Source organism: Gorilla gorilla, chromosome 5 (genome assembly GCF_029281585.2).
Source record: "Gorilla gorilla gorilla isolate KB3781 chromosome 5, NHGRI_mGorGor1-v2.1_pri, whole genome shotgun sequence".
In the NCBI taxonomy this organism is placed as follows: Eukaryota; Metazoa; Chordata; class Mammalia; order Primates; family Hominidae; genus Gorilla; species Gorilla gorilla.
Window position 1 is genome coordinate 179593992 of NC_073229.2, and position 20792 is coordinate 179614783.

The following is a 20792-nucleotide window of genomic DNA, read 5'->3' on the forward strand; positions in this document are numbered from 1 at the left end:
AAATGACTGTCATTTCTATTAGCTTTGTGATCAGGCCTTAGTTTTCTCATCTGTAAAATGGGAATAAAAATGATAAGTACGACGAAAAGATGGCATGAGATAGTGCATGTAAAATGCCCAGTTCCCTTCCTGTTAGGTAGTCAGTGCTTGATAAATCTAGGCCATTAGTAGCAGCAGTACTGGTAGCCTATTTATACCTTTGGTAGATACAATCAGCATTTAGATAATCATCTATATTTCTGTATACACATTTCTATGGTAATATTTGCATATTATTTGTCTTATTTAGCATTAAAACTCCCTGTTGGATATGGATTCTTATTTCTCCGTTATGTGGATCAGGAAACTCAGCTCAGAGAGGTGAACTGCAGGCAGTATTTCAGTCAGGGTGGAATCAGGCATGTTCTTTGATGACGGCAAAATTCAGGTGCTGATTCTATGAGCAGGAATCCCACCCTCTTCCTACAATATTGCTCTAGGGTTGCAGGAGGAGCTGGGGGTCACGTCTACCATGTGTTGGTTTTGTCATGGAAAGAACCAGATGAACCTGAGTTTGAATCCTGATTCTGCCTTTGATTACCCATGTCTTTTCAGGAAAATCAATTTAATCTCTCCAAGCTTCAGGTTCCTTACCTGGAAAACAGGCCTTGTGTTACTTACTTTATAAGGTTGTTGGGGAGATTAAAAAATTCAAGTGAGAAAATGTATGTCAAGAACCTGTCACTTGGAAACTCATGAAATAGCTAACTCCTGTTTCTTAGTTGGCAGAGACCCGAGTTTAGAGATCTTCTAGCCCGCATTGCCTGGGATGCTTCACAGAATACGATTTCTTGATTGGTGTTAGGTGAGGAAAGGTTCTGTGGCTAAATAAGCTTGGGAAAGACAGATGAAGCAAAACTGAATGAGGCTGTTTTCTGTGGAACTTTTTTTAGAGACAGAGTCTCGCTCTGTTGCCCAGGCTGGAGTGCAGTGGTGTGATCACGGCTCACTGCTTTGAACTCCCTAATATTTAATTTTCTTGCAGAGATGATGTCTCTGTATGCGGCCCAGGCTGGTCTAGTGTCAAACTCCTGGCCTCAAGTGATCCTCCCACTTCAATCTCCCAAAGTGCTGGGATTACAGGCATGAGCTACTGCGCCCCACCCCTGCAGAACTTATTTAATGGCTAGTGGATGATGTCTTCTAGAGTGGGATGTTGCTTAAGTTCCTTTGACTACGGAATTCTCTTTAGTGGATCATGTCAGGTGACAGATGTCCCATGGTTTACACATTGAGACCTGGTGGTTAAGTCAAGCGTCTCCCTTTGATAGATGAGGACACTGTGGACAAAGGGTTAAGCAGAGAAGATATGCAGGACGGCCCAGCACCAAGCTCGTCTGCCATCCTCACTCCTCCTGCATTCATACGGCTTTGGGTTATCAGGGCTCTTTGCCTACCATTGCTCTAGTGCCTGCTGCTGGTCCTAAGAGGGTCCAAGTATCGGATGGAGTGTCTAGATACAACAAAGGACGGAAAGAAATTCTAGAGGCATCTAGTTGTAAAACATACAGGAAATGACAAAAGGGAGATTCAGAGTGGGATGGCCACCCCACAGCAAGCCGGCCAATAAATCCCAATTGTGGCTTCTTGTTAGGACTGAGTCCACGAGAGGAGGACATCGAATCGTACACTTGCAACCACAGTCTGAAGCTAAAGAGACTAAGGAGAGGTTGCCTCTTAATATTGCGAACTGCCACCCAGTCACATAGCCATTTGCAGCCTGTCCATATTTTATTGAGATGAGCAATTACATGTCCTGTAATGGCAATGAAGCAATAAAATTTATGTCTTGTCATCTTTAACAAGATTAGACATAACCCTACTCATAAATGTAATACTGAGTGGAGATTTTTAAGAACATAAGTATAGTTAAGGATCCTTGAGTTTATCCCTCATAGTTAATTAAAATCCTCCCCAAGAATCGGCAGATGATAGATATAAGGACATTGAACCTTTTAATCCATGGAAGGGTGAACTAATGATTTTTCCATACCTTGCTCAGCTTCAGCGGGGTCTGTGCCTCACTGCATTTGTACCATATAGATTTCAGAAGAGCAGCGAAGGGAGTGACTCCGATCCCCGTGGCAATGCACACACACACTGGGTAGTGAAATACATCCGTCAGGGCAGTTCCAAAGGGCCCGTCCACTGCCAGCCTGGAATCACAGAGGAATGCAGCCTATTTGACCTTCAGAACACCTTGCTCGTGAACCCAGAACCATCCGGAGCTGGTGCTTTTTATAGGACGTGTTTGCCAGTGCGTGCAGAGGTTGACTCTGTGCCTGAAAACGCCCTATTTGGAGAGCCTGGGGTTAGCATGAGGATTTCCAGCTCTGCCTTGTTGGGAGACAACGAGGTTGTCCTGGCCCAGGCACTGTTCATGGAAGGACAAAGCCTGACATCTCTCGCTATAGCTCAGGCCTCTTCCATGTGGCATGCTCTCCTTACAGCTCCTAGAAGCTTGTTTTGGCTCCAAGTATCATTGAGGCTGCTGGAAGAGCTATTTCCCTTTCCACCCCAGCTGCCATCAGAGGGAAAAATCTGGAAGCATCAAGGAAGCTTAGCAGGCTTCTATTTCCTCTTCCTAATGTCATTCTCCCCTGTTTACATTTGGTCACACATCTTAGTAGGTTTATGTAATTTTAGTCTAATGGAAGCTATTCATTTGGAATAAATATAATTTTGAAGTCATTTGTCAGTAATGTGGAACTTCTAAAACCCATTATTTTAGATTATACTGACTCAAAATCTGTGGTAATTAGGCCTTGGGTAGCACTGGCATTTTTCTTTGCTTAGCAAATTTTTCTTAATAAGGATAAAGTATATTCATTGAATAAATAAGAGGGCCCTTACCATGGTCCTATGCGGACTGGTCCCTGAGTTCTTTTCCATCACTCATCACTGGTTCTCACACTGGTGAGATATTAATATTATTAAAATATTAAATATACAGTACTCCCTACTGCCACAGGGGCTTTGCATGCGATACCATTTTCCCTTGGAATAATCTTCTCCAGTTTCTGTTCTTTTCTTTTTCTTTTTCTTTTTTTTTTGAGATGGAGTCTTGCTCTGTCACCAGGCTGGAGTGCAGTGATGCGATCTCCGCTCTCTGCAACCTTTGCCTCCTGGGTTCAAGCGACTCTTCTGCCTCAGCCTCCCAAGTAGCTGGGACTATAGGCACGTGCCACCACGCCCAGCTAATTTTTTTGTATTTTTAGTAAAGACGAGGTTTGACCATTTTGGCCAGGATGGTCTTGATCTCCTGACCTCATGATCCGCTCGCCTCGGCCTCCCAAAGTGCTGGGATTACAGGCGTGAGCCACTGCGCCTGGCATCTTCTCTAGTTTCTTCCCTCTCTCCTTAGTTGGTTAATAGTCATTTCTCTGGTAGGTCTTATCCCAATCATTCTTTTCCTGTGGAAGCCTTCTTGAACCCCTCAGATTAGGTTAAATCCCCTCTTATATAATTTATAGCTCCATGTTTCCCTCCTCTATAGTCCTCATCACAGCTGTAATTTTACAATTTATTGGTGTGTATGCGTGATCTGATTGATGTCTGTCTAGAGCTGTGAGGTCTAGGAAAGTAGGAGTCAGGGCTGTCTTTGCTCACTGCTGTAATCCCAGCGCTCCCTGACGTGAAGTTGTTCAATAACAATTGGTTGAATAAATTGTAAAGGGAATGTTTAAAATATTTCAGTCAGCAGAATGTATTAAATAACCTCAACTATTCCAAAAGCACACATTTACATATGAACAAAGATATGCTAATTAAAAGGTTTCTGAGTTATTCATAACCATTCCCTAAGGGGTGTCTGTTGAAGACACCGGAGGTTGGCCCATTTGAGCTTTACTATGTGTTCATGAAAGTTCAATTGGGTTTATTTTAAATTATTCTATATGCCAGACTTCCTAATAATTCAAATGAACTCTCCTCAAGTTAGTCTTAATTAATAAGGCTTTATTACATATTGATATATGGAAATGGAAGAATAAAAATAAAAGGTCATTAACCAGAAATGGTTAGTATCTTAGCCCACTGTAGATTATTCCATAAATAATTACATAAAGGAAATTGAGAGAAAGAGAGAAAAAAAAACCTGTCCATAGATTCAAATGTCTTATTGTTCATTTTTTAAAAATAATCCGTCATATTGGGAATTTATTTGACACTGATTTAAAAAGATGTCAATTAAATCCAAAGAAGAATTTTGTAAATTAATCCACAGAAATATACAATAAACAAATTTCTACATCTTTAGAATTGAAACTCAAAGCTACAGGAGAAAATATTTGGTCTAAGTTCCCTGCTAATACAGTAATCCTCCTGCCACATTCCTGAGAGATGCTCATATTCCGATATTAAACTGTGGGGCACCTTGTTCCACTTAGGGGCAATTCTAAATATTAGACAATTTATTCTCATGTCTTACTGAAATCTGTCTTCTGACAACTCTCATCTTTTGCCTTTCTGAGAAGCACATTCCAGATCTTTTTCCTTTTTTGCATCTCAGGCGTTTAAATAGTTGAACATAGCTATCACGACATCCCAGTTGTTCTTTTTTGGGCCCAAATTTCTCCATTTCTCCAGATTTTTAACAATCTGAATCAGCTTCGTTTGCACAAATTCTTGTTTATCACGTTTATGCAGCTATCCCTGCCTTGATTTAGACACAGCGTTTCTAATAATGAGGCTCAGAAAATGATTTGTCTTGCCTGCATCCCTGTCCAGTGAGTCCTTGTTGTGTAGTTCAGCAGCACCCCACCCTACCCCATTAAGTTCCAGTCTCATCTCTCTGAACTGACTGCATTTACTCCTCTAACAAACACTTCCATTGCTATTTCTGTGGTAGGTGACCATTCTTATGTTGCTAATAATAATAGTAGCTAACTCTTTGAGCACTTACCGGGTGCTAAGTATTATGTTAAGTGTTTTTATGGACTGTTATGTTTGATCCTAAACAAAGCCATGAGTACTATTATTGTCATCTTCATTGTACAGATGAGGAAACTGAGGCAGTGTGTTACATACATTCTCCAAGATCACACACAAAGTTGGGCTTTGAACTCAGCTCCTCTCACAGTGTGGGCTCCAGCTCTGGGCAAAGGATAGCTGGAAACTCCATCAACTGAGAAATTCCTCTGTTTTCCTTCAGAAGGTCTAGTCTTTTGAAAGAGCTCACATTCTCTCCCTTTTTCTTGGGTTTAGAGGAAGAGGTTTCCCTGTTCTTTTTTTGGGCTTGCTTCCCCTCCTGGGCTTCTCACTCACAAATTCCAGGGGCTGGATTAAATTTGTCTGGGATCCAAAGCAGTAAAAAGATATAGTGCTCTCCCTAATATGATTTAATTCAAAATTAAAAGTGGGGAACTGTAAAATCATCCAAGGAAGTCCAATAACATCCTGATTCTTTGTATGTTGAAGATTTAAACAAATTCTAGTTTTTTGGAAGGCTTTGCCACTAATACATATGCCTACACACATACAGAGGCAGAGGGCAAAACAAATTAGTGAATGGAGGGAAGCAGCTCTGTTTATGACAACTCATTTTTATCGAGCCCATAATGACTTACTGAGTGACTGACAGTCAGGGCCTGTTCTAGGCCCTGGGGATGGTAAAGTGAAGCAAACAGAGCCCCTTTTCTCATAGAGCTTCCATTCTAGTGTGGAGAGATAGACAGTAAACAATCAAGCAAATATAAATATTTGACATGCCAGGTGGTGGTATGTACTATAAAGAAAAATAAAGTCAGCATGTGGCATCATGGCGATTGAGTGACTGCTGGGGGTTGTTTCATGTGTAGTGGGAAGCAAAGGCCTCACTAGAAGGGGACATTTGAACAGAGACCTGAAGGAAGAGAGGGAGCTGCCCAGCAGAGATGTGGGGAACAGCATTCCAGGTGGAGGGAACAGCAATGGCAAAGGCACTGAGGACTACATTCTCAGTGTGTGTGAACAACAAGAAAGCTGGAAGAGCTAAGCCCATGAGGGGGCAGGAGGTGGAACAGATGAGCCCAGGGAGGCCCTGGGGATCCTGTTGGAACTTGCAGCTGGCGATGCACTCCATAGGCAGAAAGCGTGTCAGCTACTGAGTAACCAGTACCGAGTTCTTCTTGGGGGACTGGTTGAAATGCTATCTGGTTTGTGAAGGGGAAGGGTGGTTGATAGAACAGATAAGTGTATACACACAGGGCAGAAGCCAGTTAGCAAAAAGGATGAAAGCTTTTGCCTTGGTGATGCCAAGGGGAGAGCAGGGACCGAGAAAGCAGTTAGACACTGTGGCCTGTGTGTGTGTGTATGTGTGTGTGCTGGGAGGGTTGGTGAGGGTGGGGGTGCTGTGCAGTGCATCTACTTTTATTTTTGATTTTAGGCATTTGCTCTGCACTCTGAACCTTAAAATTTTATTACATTGCTTCCTTTCCATTATAAAAAAGAAAATAGTCATGTGTTCTCATCTGATTTGGGGCTCTGGCTTGAGCAGATGATGTTTCTACTTGGCTTGGCATCATACCATTCTTCAGGACCAGTGTCTGAAAGGAGGCCTGTGACTCTTCCTACCCACTAAATACAACCAAGCCCAGGGTGCAGTTACAGCTCAGTAGCCTACGAAAACAGGGAAAGCAGGACAATAAGCTGACTACATTTTGTGTCTCAAATTTATTGTGGTACCTTGTTTGTCACCAATAAATATTTGTCAAACTAAATGAGATAAAGAATCCGTATTGGCCCCAGGGCTTCATTAATTCTTTTGTCAAATATTTCCTCTGTATGCACTGCATGTCAGACACTGTTGTAGGCACTGGAGATTCCGAGGAGGAAAGACAATGTCCTGCCCTCAGGAACTTCCATTTGAAGTGTCTCTACCGAGCTCCCTACCACAGTGCTCATGACAGTGGCTGCTTCTTGGTAGTTCCTGATACCCTCCAAGGATGGCAGAAGTAGGAATCTCTTGATGCTTCTTTTCAAATATGAAATTCTTCCAAACATGTTTTTCTCATTTTTTTTTTGGTGTCCCTGTTCTTCCAGAGCCCCAAATGTGTGCTTTGCATGCTTTTGGGTAACCCTGCATGAAGAGTGGGAATTGACCTGAAGCCATTGTTTACTGAACAGAGCCGAGGAGTGGTCATTTACATTGGGACTTCTGTTATGTGCCCAGGCTTTTTCTTTTTCTTTCCTTCTCCTCCTTCTCTTTCTTCTTTGTTTTTGAAACAAGGTCTCACTCTGTCGCCCAGGCTGGAGTGCAGTGGCGCGATCTCGGCTCACTGCAACCTCTGCCTCCCAGGTTCAAGCAATTCTCCTGCCTCAGCCACCCAAATAGCTGGGATTACAGGCATGTGCCACCACACCCGGCTAATTTTTGTATTTTTAGTAGAGATGGGGTTTTGCCATGTTGGCCAGGCTGGCCTCAAACCCCTGACCTCAAGTGATCCGCCCGCCTTGGCTTCCCAAAGTGCTTGGATAACAGGTGTGAGCCCAGACTTTTCTGAATAGAGTGATGCTGTGGGTTGAGTGTGTCCCCCATCGATATGTTAAAGTCCTAACCTCAGTACTTAGGATGTGACCTTATTTAGAAATAGGGTTGCAGACATAATGAATAAAGCTAAGATGAGGTCATGCTGGAGTGGTATGGGCCCTTATATCCAATATGACTTGGGTCTTTATAAGAAGAGGACACAGGAACATAGCATCCTTGTTATGAAGACCCGACTTTACAAATATAATAAAAAAAACTCAGACTGTGATAGAAAAAAATGCCCAGAGTTGTCTCACTCATTGCAGGCTGCACAGAAGTAGCCAGGTGATGCTTTAGGACCTGGGAGAGAAACCTCCTTCCTGGATCACCCTCTCTTGGCTGAACATTAGTCTTTTTTTCTTTCTTTTTTTTTTACAGGAATAGATGTGCGTCTCCTAGAAGTCTACAAAATTATACTTTTTACACACATTCTCGAATTTAAACACAGTCTCAAACTCACCATTTAATAAAGATATTGCTGAATCAGGTAGCATGTTGATGCATTAAGATACCTTACTTTTTATAATACTGCAATTTATACACGAGAGAAATGGGCACGAACCTTGGCAGGCTCCAGGGCTCCTGGAGGGCCTGTCCCTCTGCCCCAAAGGCCTCCAGTAGCGCTGCCGTCCAGTCTCCTGCTGCCCGGATGTGCACGCTGAAAAAGTCTTCCTGGGGAGCAGAGGTAAGGGTGAAGGGGTGCCACTCCAGCGAAGATATGGCTGGGCACTGCACCAAGATGTACTGCCCTGGTGCCATTTTAAAGCCACGCTTTTTCATGTGAAGTTCCAGGACTCCAGAGGGGTGGCTTACCACCTATGTGAGAGCGAGAGAGTTGTTTGCCTTTGTCCTCAAAATAATAAAGAAACACCTTTCATTCCATCAAAGGTGTTGAAAATTTTAGATCAGCTTGTTTCAGGTGTAATTTACATATCCCATCTGCTGTTAGCTCCCAAAGATATGTGCCATCGCTTTCACATCTGTGTTTGCAACTCCAGCAAGAATGATGCTCCTCTCCTTCAGAGGGCGGCATTTGAAATAGCTGCACCCAGGTGCAATTGGTGCCCAGCATGTGAGTCCATGTGTCCAATGGCCAGGCTTTCCACAGCACAGTCAACCAGACCCAAGACAGTAGAAGCTTGCATATTATTATGCTTAGGGTTATTAAAATAAGTCACCACATTATCTCTGTGTTTTTAACATCTAGGAACATTTTGTTACCTTTTTCAATGATCTGCATCTTTTCTCAATGTCTTGTGAATTAACCCTCTTATTTCTTCAGGCTAAGTGAAAAACGATCTTCAAACTCACTTCAAACTCTTTTCTTGTTTTGTTTTCTTTTTGGTTGAGTCTCATCCTGTGTCCTGACTCTGCTCTGAGTTTTAGATGTAGGGAAGCATTGGACAAGGTTTCTAGTAGTATTTATAAAAGCTTTATGACTTGCTGCTTATCAGAGGGAAAGAGCTAATTTCCCTTCTTAGATTTCAATCCTGTTTCCTGAAAAATCTCTCCAGGCCCTCCTGTCTTCTTTTGTGACAAGAGGTATAAGGGAACAAAATCTAGCATCTAGATACTGTGACAGTATTTTTCCGTTCAAAAGAGAATTTCACAGCATTTTCATCATTGGTTCTAAGTTTTCCCTCTCCCTACTGGTATCTGTTCTGACATTGCTGTTAAATGGTCTCCCTAGTAACAGCTCGAGTAGGTTTCCAGAAGTTTTACAGTCTAGCTTTTGATACAGCCTGACATCCTTTGGTGCTTAACTTAAAAACAGCAACACAGAAACAGCTTAAAGCAGAAATAGGAAGCAATTTCTATACATCTGCTTTCATGAAGGCGGCTACAGAGATACAGGATTCTGTTAAAATTGTATTAGCAAAGTGGGATAGGCTTGGCTAATGGAGAGTTTCTTCTTGGACATTTCAAAAGCTGGGGGAGAGTATTTGGCACCTTTTCACTCTCCTAGGCATGCATTTTTTTGGTCTTGGTCTACCCCTTCCCGTCTTCCTCCAGCAAGAGGTAAACATTGTGAGGATGTAGAGATATGAGGATGGGGAGCAAGACTGAAAAATGCTATCAGGAGCATGCTGCTCATGAGGGTAGAACTCTATCTTCATCCTTTGTCTCCATTTTTCTTCCCCACAGTGGTCCCTCTTGCTCTGAACCTTATGGTGACTGTTTCCCTTTCCTCTGCTTGGTAGTCCCCAGTGAGAGTGTATAGATTTGAAAATGTTATTTGTTTGCAAAATTTGTGCCTTTACGTGGTGAAGAAGTGATTATCCTTCAAGTCACTATGACCCATGTAAAGTACACTCACTCCCCTTGCATTTCCCCCTAGAGAGAAAGCAAAATAAAGACAAAGTGGATCATTCCAGTGCTGTATAATAAACCTTTATCAGAATTCTGTGTGCCGTCTGGAGCCCTGATCCCTGTCTTCAGCAAAATTAGTCACACTAAAAGATGCTCAGGATACAAGCAATTATTAGAACAGAAGATGAGCCTCTAAATTACAGACAGTTCTGCAATAAAAATGGCAAATTAAAAACTTGGGCTAATAAAAAATTTTCATCTACACTCAGGCTTTTATTCAGACATAAAGCTACATGCATACCTTGGTAATGACAACTTCTTGTTGAAATCGCCAGAACCTAATTATTCTTTCACATGCATACAAGACCACAGGGCCTAAAATCCATTTCCAAGCCTGAAGAGAGTAGCAGAGAGAGAGAGAAAAAGGAAATGAAAATAGAATCCAAATATTTTCAATTTGAACCAAATCAATATACAACATGATGGGGATTAGATATTTTTCCTTTAACTTTGGGCCAGTTATCAGCAACAAAGATGTCTCCTTGTATTATATACTATAACATTCAATTATTTATTGAAGTCTACAAGCTTATTTAAGAGATTAAACTCTTCTATATTGGTTTTTATGCTTACTTGATCAATGATGCCTTTATGTAATTAGAAATAATTGAATTTGCAAAGAAATAAAAAAGCAGATTGATGTTTATATTACATATGATAGGGTCGTAAATGCTCCCAAACTCAAGCCAAAGTCAAAGCTACATTACTCACCCAACACAGGACATAAGAAATTACATTTTAAAATCTCAAATAGTAATTTTTTGGGCCAAGAATGCATCACAACTACAGGGTCTGCCTGAATAAACACAGAAACACGCACACACACACACACACACAGTTATTTGGAGTAAAATATAAAGTCAATTTCCTGGCACCTTAAATTTAAGTTTATCTAATCACAGCAAAAGGCTCAATAATTGTCTAGAGAATTGTAATGGTGAAAATGTCCATTTTAAATAAATCAGATGCTATGTTAACTTTTGATGAGTATAATGTGCATTACTGATGATCAATTTACCAGCAGGCTATTGTATCAGGAGCTCTGTACAACATAAGGTGTCTTCCTCAGTGAAAGGGAAGAAATGGGAAGTTACAATTTTTGAAGAGTTCTATTTGTACTGAACAATCCCATGAGGCATATGTATTATCTTGATTTTACAGAGGAAGGAGTTAAGACTCAGTCAGATCAACCAAATTGTCCAAGGTCATAAAGGGACGAAGGTGTTTGGTAGAGATGTGAACTCAGGTATGCCTGACTACCCAGCCTGAGTTCTTACCAGGACCCCAGGCTACCTCCCATGTGCATTGCCATATTATCGTGGTCCTTTCTGTCCAGCACTAAATTGATACTGAGGCTTGTTTTCCAAAACATTAGAAACTCATGAACTCATTGAATTTTAGGATATTGCATGCTCTTGGAAATCTACTCTAATTCTTTTTTTTCTTTTTAAAATTTTTATTGTTTTCAATAGACAAATAATAATTGTATATATTCACGAGGTACATAGTGATGTTTTGATACATACAATGTATCATGATAAGGTCAGGGTAAATTACTCTATCCATCATCTCAAACACTGATGATTTCTTTGTATTGGGAACATTCAATATCCTCTAATTCTTTTAGAATTAAAAGAAGGAAAATCCTGACATTCTGGGAATGGGTCTGAGTTGCCTGGAGAGTCCGAGGTGGACCAGAGATAGCCAGGGCTAGAACTCAAGCCTTTTCATATGTCCCTACACTTCCTCCTCGGTTTTCTAAATCCACCACCTTACTCCTTGAATAGTATCTGGGGGGGCAGGAAGGATGTCTCGGTCTTCAGAACTCAGACATTCACCACCCCTCACCGATTGACTCATTACTCAGTGCTCCCTGACCAGTCGTCTGGCTCCGTCTCTTCTGTTGATGGGTCACAAGTCTTTTAGCATTATTTTTACTTCCTTTGAGTCACCTTTCTCATTTTGTCTATTGCTTTTTGTTGATTTCTGGGTCCGTTCGCGTGGTCCCTCTTCTCACCTACATCAACCCTCTCTGCTTTTTTTTCCTGGGGGGCTCTTGGCCTCATAAAAGCTAGATCTATGGGGGCAACACAAGGCAACACAATTTGACCCACTTATTTTTTCTGCCTCAGTAGTGCCCAGCAATGTGTTCAGAACAGCAAAGAGAATAAACCTTTTGTCCCCCTATGCTGTGGATGAGGTGGTGAAGATGAACAGAGTAAGGGAAATCTAGGAAGCGTCCCTGGGAAGGATGGGGTTGGACCGAGCAAAGGAATCCTTAGGTCTCTTATGCTTGAATGAACCAGGACGCTTTTTGAGAATTGCTTTGGATGTTTACAGAAATGAGAGCAAGAATGCAGTTCTTTCTAAATGGGCTAAAAGAGATACTGGCAAAGACACTCAGTCTTCATATATTTTTACAAATAATCTTCCCCACCCATTTTAGAGAGTTTGGGGCATCACACACTTCATTTTGGTGATGTCAAATCAGACCTGGTCTCTGATATTTTCCAAGTGAGACAAGTAGGGGAGGAGGGACTGCCGGGTATAGTTGGTTTCTTTAATCAGTTCCATTTACACGAGGTGAGGTACAAAGCATTCTCTGTCCTAACACTGGGAACAGTGAACCGCTGAAGGAGAAATGATACATATTCTATTGATCAGAGCACCGTGAAAACGCCCTGAGTTAAGAGAGGCAAGGGAGGAGAAACGGAGCTTTGTAGAGACCGAGTAGGTGTGGTGCAGTGAAGCGCAGGAACCCTTCCTTGTCCTTGGGATGCCTTTTGGATTCAGTGTCTATAAGACATCAGAGAGAATATCGTACAGTTCAGCCAAGCAGTAATTGCATAGCCCACACACGCTTTGAATCAGGATCCATTACAAATAATGGGAGAGAGTGACACCCTGAGTTTGGGTGTGCAAGGAAGTGGAGCAGGGGAGAGTTAGAGAGAGATGAGCAAGGCCCCCTCTTAATGATAATTAATGCCAGCAAACGCTGCTGGGAGCAGGCCCTGGTCTGTATTCATGAGGTGTGGGGGAGTATTGATTTTTTTATGGAGATGCTGTAGCTGAAAATTTTAGAGAGGTATTCATGTTCCTCATTAATATGCAGGTTGGATAGTGGCTACTGAGAGTTGAGTTTAAGACAGAGACAATCCATACCGGCCATTAAAAGAACCACAGTCTAACGGGCATATCTATTCCGGTTCTCTCGGTTTTAAACATTCCTCCTAGTACTTTCACCCTTAAAATCCAGTGCTTAATTTAATATATTTGAGGGTTTTTTTTTAAAACAATGCAATCACTTATATTCTTCATATGTTGATGACTTAATTCCCTAAATCTTCATCATTTATATACTATTATACCCTGTTATTCCATGTTTTAAGTTATGTATTTTTGGACACTTATTTCCTCCTACTGTTTACCTGCCAGATGCATTTATTTTCTTTCAAGCATCACTTGGTTGTCCCAAAGATTTGCACTGTTCTAAGATACCAGAAGAGGCCAGATAGGAATATTACTTCTCTTTCCCTATGCTATCAACTGTAATGGTTACCACCTACCCGGGAAATCTGACTTTTCAGATCTGTGGACATTATCATCTATGCAAATTAATTAAGTATCTTCTTGGCTAACATCATCATTATTTCAGTTACAGGAGTTTAATTAGAACAAGAAGTAAATGCGTTTGACACACTAAGTTTTTGATCCCTAAAGTTGTCAAAAGAAAGAAGGCAAGCTTATAAAGAAGGCCTGAGCCTCATTTGGCTGTTCATTGACCTAGGTTTGAGCAGGGGTGGCAGTAATTCTCAGACTGGGATGGCAGTTATGCAGAGGACAGGTGGCTAAGGATGCAGGGAGCACAAAGAAGGATGGTGAGGCCCAAGGCTGACTCCTCCAGGGACATCATTGTGCTGTTATGAATTCCCACCATATCAGACACTAGTATTTAAAAGTAAGTAGAAGAATACATTTCAAAGCTGAACATAGTGCTTTTGGCAGTAAACCTCTTTAAAAATTATCTGTAACTTGATTTCTCCATTAGCACACTTAATAAAGAGTTGGCTTTGTCTAGTGGTGAAACGTGCTTTCTTTTTTCCAAGCCTATAAAAGCTCTGTATTTTAACTGTGGTGACATCTATTTTTAAAAGCTCCTGGGTTCATTCTTACCGAGGGTTCCTTGCCAGAAAATTGAGGCACGGGGCAATGGGCCACTGTCTGCCATTCTGCATAGCGGTCTCTACAGAAGGTGATGTTGTGCAGAGAGAGACTGTCTTGGGTTTGGCCTCGAACAATCCGACTTGTTATTTAAGAAAAGCAAAACAAAACAAAGCAAAAAACGTCAAACTGATTTTGAGCAGTCTTGTTCTCCCACAGTTATATATTCTACAGTGAGCTCTGAAATATCACTTCCAGTTCTTGAAACTCGGGCTGCCATTCATTTCCCCCAGCTTCTTTAAAAATAAGCATTTAAGAAGCTTCGAGTAACTTTGAAGATCCCAGAAAAGAAGTGCCCCTCTGTGGTATCCTGTGTTAAACTGAAAGTGTCTGTATTAGAGAATTCATAATGAAGCGAAATTGTTTGAACACATCCTTTTGTAGACTGTTGAATTTAATTAGGTTTCATCTTGTTCTGATTGCTGATTTGGGCTAATTGGCTAACTTTGTCCTATTTGGTTCTTTTGCAGATTTATTTAACTTCTACCCTCCTTGGGTTGTTTCTGAGTGCTCAGAAGCCTTCAAGTGAAGAAGTCAAAAGAAGTGCCCGGAATAATGGTATTTTTTCCCCTAGTGACCACCAGCAAGCCAGTGTTTGACTCGGTCAAAATAGGTCACAATGGAGTGTGTCTTCAAGACGGTATTGATACATTTAGGAATGGAAAGAGAAGGCAGTCTTAATGAACGGAGCACTGGACAAAGAGTCCTATAATCCTGCTATATTATATTTGCCATGAGTGCACTCCTGACTGACCTTTGACAAGTAGCTTTGGTACAAGCTCCTAGGGTTCCTTCTTGGTGCACAGAGAGCAAAGCCCAAGACATCAAGGTCAGGGAATCTGGGAATTGTTCAGTTCCTAGGTGTTTGTGAATAAAATGCATTGATCTGTTTTGAGAAACATGCTACTCTAGACTGAGAAACCTTAGCATCCCACAGACTTGTGTCCTGGACAGCCTGTGGAGTGGTGTGGCCCCTGTTATATCACAGGGCATGGGAGGAGGGAGCAGTAATATGCCCTTGGAAACAGCCTGGTGTCAGCTAGAACTGACATCTTGGCTTTTGTCCCAGTCTGTTTTATGGAAGCCATCCAAACTTGATAACATCCCTCTGAGTTAGATGAGAAAAACTATCTGTAAATCTCCAATGTACAAATGATGCCCAGACATAGGCAGGGTGAATAGTAAGTGAGAGTCAGAGGAAAGATTCCAGATACTTTAACACTTTCATTCTCAGGCTGTAGGCAGCCTTCCCCATAGTGTCTAAAAGAAGCCTCATATCATTCCACAAATGCTGTATCTTTTAAACATTTTAAACGTTTGAAATGTCTTCATCTATGCCATCCCATAATAGGAAGATTAGTGGGCCTTAACACATTCCAATAATCCTACTTTCACTTGGCACTTTGTGTAGAATTTGCAAATTGCTTTCGCTGTAAACAGTAGCTGTAGAATACTTCACACTGAGAAGATTAAATGAGGCCCTTATCCTAAAATAAGCTTTTCAACTAGGTTAAAATGACTAAAAATTTCATCTTATGAGATGTTATTTGGATATCAAAAATATCTCCAACGGAACACTGCCCATTGAAATTCTCTTGTGCTTCTACAATGCACCAGGATGTGGCTGTGGGGGACATATGTTTAGGGGGGTAAGCACATCACGTCTGTGAATAGGGCTTCTAGACTCCCCTGAGTTATAGATGGCCTCATAAATGTGCTTCAGGGGTTAACAACCCCGGCGTCGGGGGCAGAATCAGCAGCAGAAAGGGAGGACTGACAGTCTCTGAGTTGGAACACACTGGGTCTACACACCATCCACCTTGCCCATCCCAAGTACAAAAAGGAATGTTGAGATTTCCACATTCAGAAGAGCCAATCCCAGAGACCTCTAGCTGAAAGAGAATGGAAAGCCTCTAGCCAGGCAGCAGAGTACGGGTGAATGTGGACTGACCCAGTTACTAAGGCTCAGCAGAGGCACAGGCAGTCTTTTAGGGTAAAATGCACCCTCAGGGGCACTTCTTCCTTGGAGAATGTGTTTCTGTCCACCAGCTGAGGGACCACGGGAGAAGTCTTAGGCACAGGCAGTGGCAGCGGCAGAACTGCCACCCCCTTCCAGAAGTAGGGGGCTGAGAAGAGAGGAGCATTAAGGGTGAGGAGGGAGATTGGAGGGTTTGTTGACTTGCGGAAGGGCAAATCCCAAAGCATTGTCTGTGGGCCCTACATGGGACCCAGAGTCACCAAGGCAGGTGTGACTTCCTAGGCCATGCCACTCTGCAGCTATGCACTTGCTCTTCCAGGTCCTTGCAGAGTCGGAGGCTACCTCCGGGACAGGACCCTCTGCACTCAGCAGTGGCAATGGTGGAGAATGAGGGGTGGAAGAGGGTATTCTGTGGTGCAGGAACAGAGGAGTTGCTGCTGGCAAGCCAAAAAGGGCGTTAACAACATTGCTGGCCACATTCTTGCTGGTGTTGAGGAAGGTTTAATTCCTAAAACAGAAGACTTATTCTTCAAGGGCTTGCTAAATCAGAGTAAAGGTTTGATAGTCTAAAGACTGGTGTCCTGGATCTGACTCTGCTGTTTATTCATCATGGGACCTTGAGGGCATCACTTAACCCTCAGAGCACCTTTTTCCTCTTTATGAAATGGGGACAGCAGCACCTTCTCTACATGACACGACTGTTGTGGGGGTCAAGTTGATCATGTATATGAATGTGCTTTGAAAATAGTAAAATGGAAAAAAAAAGGCAATCAGTTTTTGAAATAATTAAAGGGACAAGCTAGTTCACAGACAGCAATTGATTTATTAGTCCAAGGCCATTTATTAATATTTAAAGGATTGAAAAGCATTATATTTGAGGGTGAACACATCAGGGGCTATGCTAGCTTCCTGAAGAAGAGATGAACTGCGTCAGGCAGGTATTGAATGCCAGAACAGTGTTTTATGGGATGTCTGAGGAAAATGGGGTCCTAGAGGTCAAATGGGGAAACTGAGGCTCAGAGGACCTGAAGGGCTCACTCTGATAACTGGTGTCAGAGCTGGATCTGGACCCCACACCAGACTGCCCATGCCACACATTGTCCCTGCCCGAACAGTGGGTTTCCTAGTTGACGGTTTTGGTTAAGCAGAAGTGAAATCTTGGTGTCACAAATCTATACCCTGAGTAATCTCACATAAATTGGATGGCAGAACAGATACTGAATGAAACATAGATCTACTGTCATGCTGCATTCATTAGGATTCCTGAATTTTATAAACATGACAAGACTCACTAACAGAGTCAGTGAGGAAAAATAAATATAATACTTCACCATCTATGTAGCTTATTTTCAGTGTTACTGAAAAAGCGTTTGCCACAGTCAATGTGCTTTTCACACATTGTACGAGTCCTTTAGTCACCGCACGCCGGCTCCTTCATCTAAAGGACTTTCTAAGATTATTTTGGGACTCTCAGAGATAAAATCCTTGCAGAGGAGCGCAGTGTGGACTTACCCCGTTCCATGGATGGCCAGGCTGAGAAAGAAGACCATGAAAACATGGTGTGTGTACCAGAACAACTCATAGGAGGCCTGTCTGATGAACTCGGTTGACGAGGTCATGATCAAGACTAAAGCCAGAGAGATCACCAGACCGGTGAAGCCCGCTATTGTCCTTAGCAATTCAGTGGTTGTGTTCTAAAAAAAAAAACAACAACAACAACAAAAGAAACAAACAAAAAAAACCACCTTGACATTAAATATCCTGGCATATTTTTTTTTTCAGTTTTAGGACCAGTAGTTGAGATTTCAAGCAGGGAGCCGTTCACAATGTGTCACTCAGAAGCATGTTAGCCTCAGCGAGGATGCAGGCGCAACTCAAGAAGCGAGCTTCCTCTTCCACCCCCTTCCCACCAGCTTACGGTGGTTACTTGCTTTGCTAAAATTTCATAAAATACCATTTCATCAATCACATTTTTTTATTTGTATATATCGTTTCACATCAAAGTTATTATACTGGAAAAAAACCCCACATAAAAAAAAAAAAAAAAAAAAAGCTGGGCATGGTGGTTTGAGCCTATAGTCTCAGCTACTCAGTAGGCTGAGATGGGAGGATCACTTGATCCCAGGAGTGTGAGGCTGCAATGAGCCGTGATGCTGCCTCTGCATTCCAGCCTGGGAGACAGAGTGAGACCCTGTGTCTAAAACAACAACAACAATAACAAAATGGGAAAAAAGAAAAAACAAAAAAAACCCAAAGTTATTATGTTGAATTGAAATTAGGGCAGCATGAAAAGAGCATTTTAAGATAAAATATTGCAAAATAAATCTGTTTTAAGTTTTTAATCTTCAAAATAACTATGTGGATCACCATGCTTAATTGCATTTTAACATTAATAAACACATTTTTTTCGAGAGGTCCCTTGGGGCATTCCTAATAAAGCAGCTGCACACTCAGTTCCCCTGGTAGTTGTTCCTTGCTCTTGCTTTTTAATTGGAAAGACCATGACTTGCATTTCTTTCACGCCATCTCCGGGGGCCTGGAATAAGGCTTGGTAAATCCTAGGAGATCAATAAAGGTACAGCTATTCTTATCTGGTGGACACCGCTAAACGGCCAGAATTCTGACCTGTGAGTGCAAGGGACAGTAAAATAGCCTTTTAGAATATGCATCACACAGCAGTTTATTTTCATTGTGAGTTTCCCATGTTCTTGCCAAGTCATTAGTATTCATACATTGTGTTACTATCGTTGAGACGGCCACGAGCTCAATAAGCTCACTATATCTTTTGTCAGTAAAATCTCATTAATTTGGGTGGCTTTGAGATCTGGAGGTAATTTGGACAGGGACTTCTTCATTGTTTATTTTTTCTTCACAGAGCAAAGAGTGGAAATAAAATTGAAAGGGGTATGTCTCAAACATTTAAAATGTTTTCTTTTCAAGTACATTCAGGCATTTTAGAAATCCATTTACATCATATGATGTGCTAATTTCACATCATTCTTCCTTGCCTATTAAGGCAAATCGCCATGTCTCTGTTCTTGCAACACATTTATAGACTGGTTAGAGTTGCAATGTATCCTCCAAAACAATCCCACTGCATCTCTAAAAATGCTCTATAATGTACACTCTGTGTTATTGATACTCATCTCTCTCCAAATACCCTAAATTAGAGGGTTTCCTGAGCTTAATTAGTACTTACATAGTATATTGCTTCTAAAATTTTGAAATTACTGCATTGGTAGTAGCTTAATTATTTTGCTAGTAAAATATACAATCACATTGCTTGAAAAGTATTTTTAATAAATACTGTTTATTATATAGACTATGCAAGATGTCGAGATTTATTCCTGAGTGTGTGTAGCAATGGATTTTCCAGCGTCTTAGTGGGGAAAAACAGCAACCTCAGTAGGTGCCCAGACAAATGCTGTGATTCAATGGACGGACACAAAGGCATCCCCACTCGTTAGGGCAGCTGTAGTTGTGATTCGGAAGTGTGAAATTTTTGCTTCCAATAGCTGTCAGCTAAGAAAAGGTAGCTCAAGCCGAGCACGGTGGCTCACGCCTGTAATCCCAGCACTTTGGGAGGCCGAGGTGGGCGGATCATGAGGTCAGGCGATGGAGACCATCCTGGCTAACACAGTGAAACCCCGTCTGTACTAAAAATAACAAAAAGTAGCCGGGCGTGGTGGCGGGCGCCTGTAGTCCCGGCTACTCGGGAGGCTGAGGCAGGAGAATGGCGTGAACCCGGGAGGCGGAGCTTGCTGTGAGCTGAGATCGCGCCACTGCACTGTAGCCTGGGCGACAGAGCGAGACTCTGTTTCAAAAAAAAAAAAAAAAACGAATAAAAATAAAAAATAAAAGAAAAGGTAGCTCAACTAAACCTGATACATGGCCTGATATTGAAAATCATCTTAGGCTAATTAGGGGACATGACATGGAACAAGTGTCCCAAAACCAGATTTTGAGTTTTTGTTCTTTAAATAAGGCTGCATGGGGAAATGGTCACTTAAAGAGATGGCCTGGATAAGAATGGAGGGATTTTCATTGCTGAAGTGTATTGCCTTAGGGCTTTTCTTGGGCAATAAAGATATTTTTAGTCTGGTCAACGTGCTGCACACATATACCAATATGGTGGTACATGGAAAAAAACTGAGATCAACCACAAAGAAAGAGGTAGGGGTGAATTAAGGGAGACGACTGTCTTCATCTCGGAACATAGATTGCTGTGGCTATATTTTTGGTTTTCTTTTTGTTCCCCATAGCTGCTGACAGTCTGTGCACACAGGTAATTAGCATTAATGATGCCACTGGCCATGCAGGTCTCATTATGAAATTAGCTGCTTTGCCCAGTATCTGATTTGGCAAAGCAGCTATTCACATATGTGCCAATGTATGAGGCATTCGGAGAACAGATCCGGAAAACAATCTGCAGATTGAAAATGAAGACATCCAATTTATAATCTCTGTGTTTAGCTGGCACTTCACCTTCTTTATGAGTCTAATATCAGTGAAAAAATATCTAATCATGAACTGCTCTTAAAATGTTAAATTTTAAAATATTAGGAATTTAACAGGTTACTGCATTTCTAGTGTGTGTGTGTATATATATATAAATTAATTAGGTGACATATCTTTTTCTCCTTGCTCATAACTTCCCAGCAACATTAATGATAAAAA

General features: G+C 41.7%; 1 protein-coding gene across 1 annotated transcript in view; it reads right to left on the reverse strand.

Moving 5' to 3' along the window:
• The window catches only part of NOX3 (NADPH oxidase 3), a 57205-nt gene that overhangs the window by 23805 nt on the left and 12608 nt on the right, over positions 1-20792 (reverse strand). Inside the window, exons 6-10 of the mRNA XM_004044873.4 lie at positions 17628-17809; positions 14090-14219; positions 10158-10250; positions 8109-8362; positions 2033-2195 (exon numbers count right to left, since the gene is read on the reverse strand). Coding sequence (XP_004044921.4) covers positions 2033-2195; positions 8109-8362; positions 10158-10250; positions 14090-14219; positions 17628-17809 — 822 coding nt within the window. The remainder of the gene's footprint in view (positions 1-2032; positions 2196-8108; positions 8363-10157; positions 10251-14089; positions 14220-17627; positions 17810-20792) is intronic.